This window comes from Engystomops pustulosus, chromosome 3 (genome assembly GCF_040894005.1).
Source record: "Engystomops pustulosus chromosome 3, aEngPut4.maternal, whole genome shotgun sequence".
NCBI lineage: Eukaryota > Metazoa > Chordata > Amphibia > Anura > Leptodactylidae > Engystomops > Engystomops pustulosus.
Genome location: NC_092413.1, coordinates 20,410,488 through 20,422,044, shown reverse-complemented (window position 1 = coordinate 20,422,044; position 11,557 = coordinate 20,410,488). Strand labels below are relative to the sequence as shown.

The window sequence follows — 11,557 nt, the reverse complement described above, 5'->3', positions numbered from 1 at the left end:
ATATTTACAGGATAGGAGTAGTAGTACAGTGCTGTGCCCATATATACAGGATAGGAGTAGTAGTACTGTGCTGCACTCATATATACAGGATAGGAGTAGTAGTACTGTGCTGTACACATATATACAGGATAGGAGGAGTAGTACTGTGCTGTGCATATATATACAGGATAGGAGTAGTAGTACTGTGCTGTACACATATATACAGGATAGGAGTAGTAGTACTGTGCTGTGTCTATATATACAGATTAGGAGTAGTAGTACTGTGCCCATATATACAGGATAGGAGTCACAGTGCTGAACTGTGATATTATCCTTATTATTATTCATCCTTTGCGTCTCTTATGCTGATACATCACATTTATCTATCATCCATTTCTCTATAATCTCCTATTGTTCTATGTGTGTGATGTGTCTCCTATCTGTAATATCTCTCCTGGGAGCCATGTGTGATCACACAGCAGGATGATGTATATCACACACATGTGTGGGGCAGCTCTATCAACTGGGTAAATCCTGCTTGATCACATTTAAAAAAAAAAAAAAAAAAAAATTCATGCTCCAGGTGAGGCTCGAACTCACAACCTCGGCATTGCTCTGCATTGTACTGCTGTATAAGTACCGCGCGCTAACCGATTGCGCCACTGGAGCTCTGACTCTTGTGCCTGCAGAACGCTTCATCAGCCTTCACAAAGGGCGGCTCTATGACATCACAGGACACGCCTACTTCTTGCATTCTGCGGCTGATTACTGGCCGAGGATCGCAGAGGTATCAGACCTAGATCACGCCCCCTCTCCCGGGCCTGGAATACTGTGCAAGCCTCATCCATGGTAACTAATCATTGCAGCACTGACCTCTAGCGGCCACTTGTGATACTGCGCTTGTAAAATCTCCCTTGTGTTGTAAGGGAACGCTGCAGTTATACAGTGTGGGGTCACCAGGGGGGTTATTATACACTTCTGCCTCCAGGGGGATCATATTGTTTAGGGGGATTTTACTGTGGGGTTGAGGTTCTGTTTATACAAAAGAGTCCAATCAGAGTCCAGCTTTTATTTTACCAGCACAGTTTATGGCATACAAGCTGCGTGCTGATTGGTTGCTACAGACAAATCTATGGTTCTGCTTTTAGACAGGTTTAATTTGTATTTTTTACCTATTTGCCCCAAACTCTGACTAAATATAGTGTAGCCCCAAACCAGAGGGCCTCATGGCTATAAGATCTATAGACACAAGAAATCTTTAGCCAGCAGACACGACACTTGCAAAATGGCAGCTCAAAAACCACCTGTAATGATGGGAAGCGACACGTAAATCCAGACACAGATGGTCTAATGGACTGCCCCCATCAATGATACAATCTACAATGAAAGCTTATTACCCCACCGTCCCGGATCCAGGGATCCTCTGAATACAGGAAGAGCTGAATGTAATGATGATGCAAGGAGCCGTTAGCTCCCAACATCGTCCTTGAGCCCCTGTCACTGCTGTGTGCTGCAGAGGGGGGAGCAATGTGAGGGGCGGAGGAGAGGGGCACAATGTGAGGAGGAGAGGGGCCACAATGGGAGGAGGAGGAGAGGGGCCACAATGTGAGGAGGAGAGGCGCCACAATGTGAGGAGGAGGAGAGGGGCCACAATGTGAGGAGGAGAGGCGCCACAATGTGAGGAGGAGGAGAGGGGCCACAATGTGAGGAGGAGGAGAGGGGCCACAATGTGAGGAGGAGGAGAGGGGCCACAATGTGAGGAGGAGGAGAGGGGCCACAATGTGAGGAGGAGGAGGAGAGGGGCCACAATGTGAGGAGGAGGAGGAGAGGGGCCACAATGTGAGGAGGAGGAGAGGGGCCACAATGTGAGGAGGAGGAGGAGAGGGGCCACAATGTGAGGAGGAGGAGAGGGGCCACAATGTGAGGAGGAGAGGGGCCACAATGTGAGGAGGAGAGGGGCCACAATGTGAGGAGGAGAGGGGCCACAATGTGAGGGGAGGAGGAGATCGGACATATTATGAGGAGGAGGAGATGTGCTATAATATGAGGAGGAGATGGGCCACAATGTGATTAGAGGGGCCACAGGGAAGAAGAAGAGGGGCCACTCGCTCCCTAGTGCTCCCTGGCTTCAGAGACACACATAGGAGCAGAGGAGGAGGAGAGGGGCCACAATCAGTTTGTCAGGAGAAGGAGGTGGACTATAACATGAAGAGGAGAGGGGCCACAATCAGAGGAGGAGGGGAGGGGTCACAATGTGAGGAGAGGGGCCACAATCAGAGGAGGAGGGGAGGGGTCACAATGTGAGGAGAGGGGCCACAATCAGAGGAGGAGGGGAGGGGTCACAATGTGAGGAGAGGGGCCACAATGCAAGGGAAAGGAGGGGAGGGGTCACAATGTGAGGAGAGGGGCCACAATGCAAGGGAAAGGAGGGGAGGGGTCACAATGTGAGGAGAGGGGCCACAATGCAAGGGAAAGGAGGGGAGGGGTCACAATGTGAGGAGAGGGGCACAATGCAAGGGAAAGGAGGAGAGGGGCACAATGTGAGGGGGAGAGGGGGCATAGGGGGTTGGGGAAAAGAGAGAGGGGTCACAATGTGAGAGGAGGAGGAATGGGGTTGCAATGTGAGGAGAGGGGCCACAATTTGAGTGGGGTAAGAGGGGGGGGGCACAATGTGAGTGGGAGGAAAGGGACCTCAATGTAAGAGGGGGGAGTACAAAAATGGGATTTGGGAGGGGAAGAGGGGCCACAACCTGAGGAGGAGGAGAGGAGCCACAATGTGAGGAGGAGGAAAGTAGCCACAACGTAAGGGGAAGGAGTACAAAGGCCAAAATGGGATTTGGGATGGGGTGAGGGGCCACAATGTGAGGAGGAGGAGAGGTGTCACAATGTAAGAGGGACGAGGAGAGGAGCCACAATGTGATGGGGATAAGGAGAGGGGCCACAATATGAGGAGGGGTAGGAATACAGAAAGCTGGGGGAGTTATAATTTTGGAGATAAATAAAAGGTGCCACTAAGTGGGGAACCAAAGATATAGTAGCTATTATATGTGAGGGGTATTACCAGTGGGGGGGGGGGGGCATAGAAAGGTGGAGCATTACATGATGAGGTGTTATATGTTGATGGGTGGCATAAGGGGTATTATATATGGGTCCATAGAGGTCGTGGTAACAGCAAGGGGCATTATACTATGCTAGGGGGGTGGGATGTACACTCACCGGCCACTTTATTAGGTACACCATGCTAGTAACGGGTTGGACCCCCTTTTGCCTCCAGAACTGCCTCAATTCTTCGTGGCATAGATACAACAATGTGCTGGAAGCTCCTCAGAGATTTTGGTCCATATTGACATGATGGCATCACACAGTTGCCGCAGATTTGTCGGCTGCACATCCATGATGCGAATCTCCCGTTCCACCACATCCCAAAGATGCTCTATTGGATTGAGATCTGGTGACTGTGGAGGCCATTTGTGTCCAGTGACCTCATTGTCATGTTCAAGAAACCAGTCTAAGATGATTCCAGCTTTATGACATGGCGCATTATCCTGCTGAAAGTAGCCATCAGATGTTGGGTACATTGTGGTCATAAAGGGATGGACATGGTCAGCAACAATACTCAGGTAGGCTGTGGCGTTTTACCAAGGGGCCCAAAGAGTGCCAAGAAAATATTCCCCACACCATGACCCCACCACCACCAGCCTGACCCGTTGATACAAGGCAGGATGGATCCATGCTTTCATGTTGTTGACGCCAAATTCTGACCCTACCATCCGAATGTCGCAGCAGAAATCGAGACTCATCAGACCAGGCAACGTTTTTCCAATCTTCCACTGTCCAATTTCGATGAGCTTGTGCACATTGTAGCCTCAGTTTCCTGTTCTTAGCTGAAAGGAGTGGCACCCGGTGTGGTCTTCTGCTGCTGTAGCCCATCTGCCTCAAAGTTCGACGTACTGTGCGTTCAGAGATGCTCTTCTGCCTACCTTGGTTGTAACGGGTGGCGATTTGAGTCACTGTTGCCTTTCTATCAGCTCGAACCAGTCTGCCCATTCTCCTCTGACCTCTGGCATCAACAAGGCATTTCCACCCACAGAACTGCCGCTCACTGGATGTTTTTTCTTTTTCGGACCATTCTCTGTAAACCCTAGAGATGGTTGTGCGTGAAAATCCCAGTAGATCAGCAGTTTCTGAAATACTCAGACCAGCCCTTCTGGCACCAACAACCATGTCACGTTCACAGGCCACAAATCACCTTTCTTCCCCATACTGATGCTCGGGAGAACTGCAGGAGATTGTCTTGACCATGTCTACATGCCTAAATGCACTGAGTTGCCGCCATGTGATTGGCTGATTAGAAATTAAGTGTTAACGAGCAGTTGGACAGGTGTACCTAATAAAGTGGCCGGTGAGTGTATATGAATGGAGTAACAGGTCTTGGGCAGCGCATGTTCAACCTGTCTTGATTCATTAGAGACTGTAAGTGGTGGTTGTCCCAATAGTTGGTGTGATGCCTGGGCCAACCCCTTTTAAGGCTTATTTAAAGGGATTAGCACCTTTAATAATAATAAAAATAACCTATAAATATATCTTAAATAATATCCCTATTGCTGAATAACATGGCACTGATTCTTCCAGTCGCCCCCTGTAAGTGATGGCAGGTCGGCGCGATGTCCCATGATGCTTCAGCGCTCATTGTTGCTGCTGCTGAAGTTGTGCCCCTACAGGGTGACGGTTCGGTTTTCCACGCCTCAGGCAGCTGCCGGCTTTACTGCACTTTCTTCTCCATGAGAACCAGAGTCATTAAAACTTTCCAGTCTGTGGATAATTGCCCCCCGCCAAGCACAAACATGTCCCCTCCGTGTCATACAACATCACGTATTGTTACAGTTGTTCCAAAAACACATCAAAGGATGAAATGAAAGGATCCCGACGTGACGGCGTCCCGCGTGATGGAAGGGGACAGGACCCTTCATATCCAGTCAGGACAAGAAATCCCGTCTCAGATCTGTCTTCCCACAAATAATAAGAGAATGTGTCCCTCAGATTTCCAAAAGTTATTTCTGGAATTGTGCATTCCCTCTTCCCATAGAGCGGAGCCCTCATGTGTGCCGCCATATGCTGCCCGTGTGGTAGTGGCTGGCTTCTTCCTTGGCCACAGAGCTGGCAGTCAGTAGGAAGATGAGAGAATACACTGAGGATCCGGCCCTCGGAGAATGAGCCAGGAGAAGTATCCAGATCCGAATATTTCAGTCACTGGTGTCCGTGTACTATAATATATGTCTCCCCAAGACCCAAACCTATCCCTAACCAGTGCAGATAGTGTCAGCCAGCCCCAGGAGCATGACATGGTGCACTACACCCTCCTCTATACTCCCCGCTGAGACTGGGAGACAACATTTTCAAAAGACTTAAAAAATACACAAAGTGATGTCACAGTACAGAGATAATACACAGTGATGTCACAGTACAGGGATAATACACAGTGATGTCACAGTACAGGATAATACACACAGCGATGTCACAGTATAGGGATAATACGCACCCGGCGGATTCGGAAAAACCACCGCATTTAAAACAATAAAAGTGTCGCATGGGACGCCCTTACCTTCACTTGGTCCGGCTTGGTGAACGTTCAGATGCTTTTCAGCTCAGCAGCGCCACCTGGTGGACGGCGGAGGAACTACCTTGATGAATCCCGGCCGGACCCGAATCCACCGCAGAGAACACGCCGCTGGATCGCGAATGGACCGGGTAAGTAAATGTGCCCCATAGTGATGTCACAGTACAGGGATAATACACAGTGATGTCACAGTACAGGGATAATACACACAGTGATGTCACAGTACAGAGATAATACACACAGTGATGTCACAGTACAGAGATAATACACACAGTGATGTCACAGTACAGGGATAATACACACAGTGATGTCACAGTACAGAGATAATACACACAGTGATGTCACAGTACAGGGATAATACACACAGTGATGTCACAGTACAGAGATAATACACACAGTGATGTCACAGTACAGAGATAATACACACAGTGATATCACAATACAGAGATAATACACACAGTGATGTCACAGTACAGGGATAATGCACACAGTGATGTCACAGTACAGAGATAATACAAATAGTGATGTCAAAGTACAAGTCTAATACACACAGTGATGTCACAGTACAGGAATAATACACGCAGTGATGTCACAGTACAGGGATAATACACAGTGATGTCACAGTACAAGGTTAATACGCACAGTGATGTCACAGTACAGAGATAATATACACAGTGATGTCACAGTACAGGATAATACACACAGTGATGTCACAGTACAGAGATAATATACACAGTGATGTCACAGTACAGGATAATACACACAGTGATGTCACAGTACAGAGATAATACACACAGTGATGTCACAGTACAGGATAATACACACAGTGATGTCACAGCACAGGGATAATACACACAGGGATGTCACATTACAGGGATAATACACACAAAAATGTCACAGTACAAGGATAATACACACAGTGATGTCACAGTACAGGGATAATACACACAGTGATGTCACAGTACAGGGATAATACACATAGTGATGTCACAGTTCATGGATAATACACACAGTGATGTCACAGTACAGGGATAATACACACAGTAATGTCACAGTACAGGGATAATACACAGTGATGTCACAGTACAGGGATAATACACACAGTGATGTCACAGTACAGGGATAATACAAATAGTGATGTCACAGTACAAGTCTAATACACACAGTGATGTCACAGTACAGGAATAATACACGCAGTGATGTCACAGTACAGGGATAATATACACAGTGATGTCACAGTACAAGGTTAATACGCACAGTGATGTCACAGTACAGAGATAATATACACAGTGATGTCACAGTACAGGATAATACACACAGTGATGTCACAGTACAGAGATAATACACACAGTGGTGTCACAGTACAGGGATAATACACACAGTGATGTCACAGTACAGGATAATACACACAGTGATGTCACAGTACAGGATAATACACACAGTGATGTCACAGCACAGGGATAATACACACAGGGATGTCACATTACAGGGATAATACACACAGCAATGTCACAGTGCAAGGATAATACACACAGTGATGTCACAGTACAGGGATAATACACACAGGGATGTCACAGTACAGGGATAATACACATAGTGATGTCACAGTACATGGATAATACACACAGTGATGTCACAGTACAGGGATAATACACACAGTGATGTCACAGTACAGGGATAATACACACAGTAATGTCACAGTACAGGGATAATACACACAGTAATGTCACAGTACAGGGATAATACACACAGTAATGTCACAGTACAGGAATAATACACACAGTGATGTCACAGTACAGGGATAATACACACAGTGATGTCACAGTACAGGGATAATACACATAGTGATGTCACAGTACATGGATAATACACACAGTGATGTCACAGTACAGGGATAATACACACAGTGATGTCACAGTACAGGGATAATACACACAGTGATGTCACAGTACAGGGATAATACACACAGTAATGTCACAGTACAGGGATAATACACACAGTAATGTCACAGTACAGGAATAATACACACAGTGATGTCACAGTACAGAGATAATACACACAGTGATGTCTCAGTACAGGGATAATACACGCAGTGATGTCACAGTACAGGGATAATACACACAGTGATGTCACAGTACAGGGATAATACACACGGTGAGGTCAGAGTACAGGGATAATACACACAGTAATGTCACAGTACAGGGATAATACACACAGTGATGTCACAGTACAAGGATTATACACACAGTGATGTCACAGTACAGGGATAATACACACAGTGATGTCACAGTACAGGGATAATACACACAGTGATGTCACAGTACAGAGATAATACACGCAGTGATGTCACAGTACAGGGATAATACACACAGTGATGTCACAGTACAGGGATAATACACACGGTGAGGTCAGAGTACAGGGATAATACACAGAGTAATGTCACAGTACAGGGATAATACACACAGTGATGTCACAGTACAAGGATTATACACACATTGATGTCACAGTACACAGATTAAATTAATGCAAAACCCTGGCGGCTCATTCCCGATGCGATCGGGCTGCGTCCCGCCCCGGTGGGTGCGGCTTTGTCTGCATTTTCAAACGCAGACAAAGTGGTACGTGTGTCTTCACCCTTAGCCGAGCAGTTTCATCACCTGTGGAAAAGAAAAAAAATAACACATTACATCATCAACAAGTGCATTACTAGGTTGCGGTCACTAGAGGGCACCAAAGGGCATACAAAAAGTTGATATTTGGTTTAGTTTTCAGTAGTAATAATAATAGTGCAAATGAATCTGGATTTCTAAATGGTATTTTTGTTTTAAAACTTATATTTTTGTATCTTTTTATATATCACACAGTAAGATATATATGTTCCAGTACTGTCTCTCCTCTTTCATAAGATCTTTCCTCCTGGCTATAAATGTACTTCAACAAGTGATTACGTTCCTGGTGTTTGTTTAACAGTATGTCACAAAGTGACATTCCGCACGTGACTGCCCCCAGTGGTTGTGATGTGCTATGCAGTCTGTTAATTTTTTGGTTACATTGTTATCGTATTCAATTTGAGATATAGCTAAAGGTGAAATGCAGCATAGCTCCCCCCCCCCCCAAAAAAAAAAAATAATTAAAAATTATTCTCATCCCCATCAGTACTTTGTGGCAATTCATAAGACCCATAGATGTAGCACTGGCTGCCAGAACCATTACCATTATTTTCCCCAAAAATTTATATGTATTTTGTAAACAGAATATCAATAGTAAGTATTTTCTATCAAAGCAACTTAAATACAGCAGCTCAGGCTATGTAATGTGGATGCCTATATAATGTCAGCTTAGATACAGCAGCTCAGCTCTATGTAAGGTGGATGTCTATATAACGAAAGATTAGATACAGCAGCTCAGCTCTATGTAAGGTGGATGTCTATATAATGTCAGCTTAGATACAGCAGCTCAGCTCTATGTAAGGTGGATGTCTATATAACGAAAGATTAGATACAGCAGCTCAGCTCTATGTAAGGTGGATGTCTATATAACGAAAGATTAGATACAGCAGCTCTATGTAAGGTGGATGCCTGTATAATGGCAGCTTGGATACAGCAGCTCAGCTCTAGGTATGGTGGATGCCTGTATAATGGCAGCTTAGATACACCAGCTCAGCTATTTGTAAGGTGGATGCCTATATAATTGTAGCTTAGATACAGCAGCTTAGCTCTATGTAAGGTGGATGCCTGTATAATGGTAGTTTAGATACAGAAGCTCAGCTCTATGTAAGGTGGGTGACTATATAATGGCAGCTTAGATACAGCAGCTCAGCTCTATTTAAGGTGGATGCCTATATAATGGCAGCTTAGATACAGCAGCTCAGCTCTATGTAAGGTGGATGCCTATATAAAGGAAGCTTAGATACAGCAGCTCAACGCTATGTAAGGTGGAGGCCTATATAACGGCAGCTTAGATACAGCAGCACTATGTACGATAGATGACTGTATAATGGCAGCTTAGATACAGCAGCTCAGCTCTATGTAAGGTGGATGTCTATATAATGGCAGCTTACATACAGCAGCACTATGTACGATAGATGACTGTATAATGGCAGCTTAGATACAGCAGCTCAGCTCTATGTAAGTGGATGTCTATATAATAACAGCTTAGATACAGCAGCTCAGCTTTATGTAAGGTGGATACCTATATAATGGCAGCTTAGATACAGCAGCTCAGCTCTATTTAAGGTGGATGCCTATATAATGGCAGCTTAGATACAGCAGCTCAGCTCTATGTAAGGTGGATGTCTATATAATAACAGCTTAGATACAGCAGCTCAGGCTATGTATAGTAGACGCCTCTCTGGTATAGTACGTATAGCAGTTGTACACAGTAAGATGTGATTACACCCTGGTTGCATGTACTGATCTCTGAATGCAGGCAGGATGTATCTACACGATGTAGCAGAGTTCTAGTTGTATTTTAAAGTCCATTATGTGTCGTATATTGTATCTATTTACATCCAGATGCAGAAAAGGTTAATCTTAAGCCAAATCCGTGGGTTTTCTTTAAATTCCTGTTGATCTCTGCCTGTCGTTACCTTTGCACCTTCCGACCTTTGCTCGGTAAACATGGAGGGGGCTTGAAATGCTCGCTCCGCTTTTTTCCAGACTGGATTTTATATAATATCGAGCTCCACTTCCCTCTATAGGAAGGAGATCAGCTTTCCAATATGGAGATCCAGACCATTCACGTCGGCAGATGGATACAAGATAACAAGACGTATTTCCTGCCTCCTGTGTGCAACAAACTGATGTAAGTCCAGGGGATACTGTATGGCCGGGCATCAAATCTGTGGATCAATCGCCCCCAAAGATTGTTCCACCCTGAATAAGACGGCCTAGCATCAGGGATGTATCTAAACTCTCCGCTGCCTGTGTGTCTTACACTCTGACCCATGCCTGACCCATGTCAGGACCTGCCGCCCCCCATCTTGCCGCAGGTGGTGCTGCCTGAGGCAAGAGGCTCAACTCACCTCATAGATACTGCAACGCTGCCTAGAATGGAAAGAGCTAGTTGTGTCAGAAGAATTTATGGAAAGTGATGTCTGGGTCCCCGCTAATACATTTCTCCACTGTGAATGCTCTCTGCTCTTCAGTGTGCACCCCTGACCCCTTGCTTTATAAGTTAATCCCTTATTTAAAGGGTCTAAAGTAGGAACAGACAGTCTTATACTGCCTCAGACTCCAACCTGCTCCAACCTTATACTAGATTACAAAGATAAAGTGGAGCACAACTAAATTTGGGGACTCGAAGGGCCTTTTTTTAGTTTAATGTGAAGATGGTCCTCAAAAACAATGTTATTTGGTGGTCTCAGGCTGATTATCGCAATAATGAATCTGGCACAGCAAAAGACTAGACACACTGGGGCACATTTACTAAGAACAGTGCAGTCTGTACTAGGTGCAGTTACCTGTGTAGTGTGCAGGGGGCGCCAGATTCATGATCTGTGTCGCACGTTCTTCATGAATCTGACGCCCCCTGCACTGCTCTGACAGAGTGCACCACTTTACTTTCTGGTGCACCTTTAACAGAAAACTGGTGCAAGGCGCTTAGTAAATGTGCCCCATTGTCAAAGGAAATCTAGTATCAACATTGATCATGATAAACCAGGGCCATTACTCATAGATCCAGGCACCGGGACTGTGGGAATCTTCTTATATTTGTTATCCATGACCTCCTTCCTGCTAAAATCAACTTTTTACGTTATGCTAATGATCCTGTAAAATATGAGGGGTGTCACCAGAGCCCCTCTGGGCTGCAGCTTCACAGGAACACCCCCTTCCCCACACACACACTGGGGCAGATTTACTTACCCTGCCCATTCGCGATCCAGTGGCGGATTTGGGTCTTCCGGCAATTCATTAAGGTAGTTCCCCCGACGTCCACCAGGTGTCGCTGCTGCCCTGAATG

At 45.7% G+C, this 11,557-nt stretch overlaps 1 protein-coding gene and 1 non-coding gene across 2 annotated transcripts in view; one reads left to right on the top strand and one right to left on the bottom strand.

The window, feature by feature from the left end:
• Positions 1–554: 554 nt before the first annotated feature.
• TRNAI-UAU (transfer RNA isoleucine (anticodon UAU)) lies at positions 555–648 on the bottom strand. Its single transcript has 2 exons — positions 611–648; positions 555–590 (listed from the first exon to the last, which is right to left on the bottom strand). It is a non-coding gene; the product is annotated as a tRNA-Ile (tRNA).
• Positions 649–720: 72 nt separating this feature from the next.
• The window catches only part of HAAO (3-hydroxyanthranilate 3,4-dioxygenase), a 29,400-nt gene continuing 18,563 nt past the window's right edge, over positions 721–11,557 (top strand). The window contains exons 1-2 of the mRNA XM_072139473.1: positions 721–828; positions 10,296–10,399. Of these exons, the coding sequence (XP_071995574.1) occupies positions 826–828; positions 10,296–10,399 (107 nt within the window). The 5' untranslated portion in view covers positions 721–825. The remainder of the gene's footprint in view (positions 829–10,295; positions 10,400–11,557) is intronic.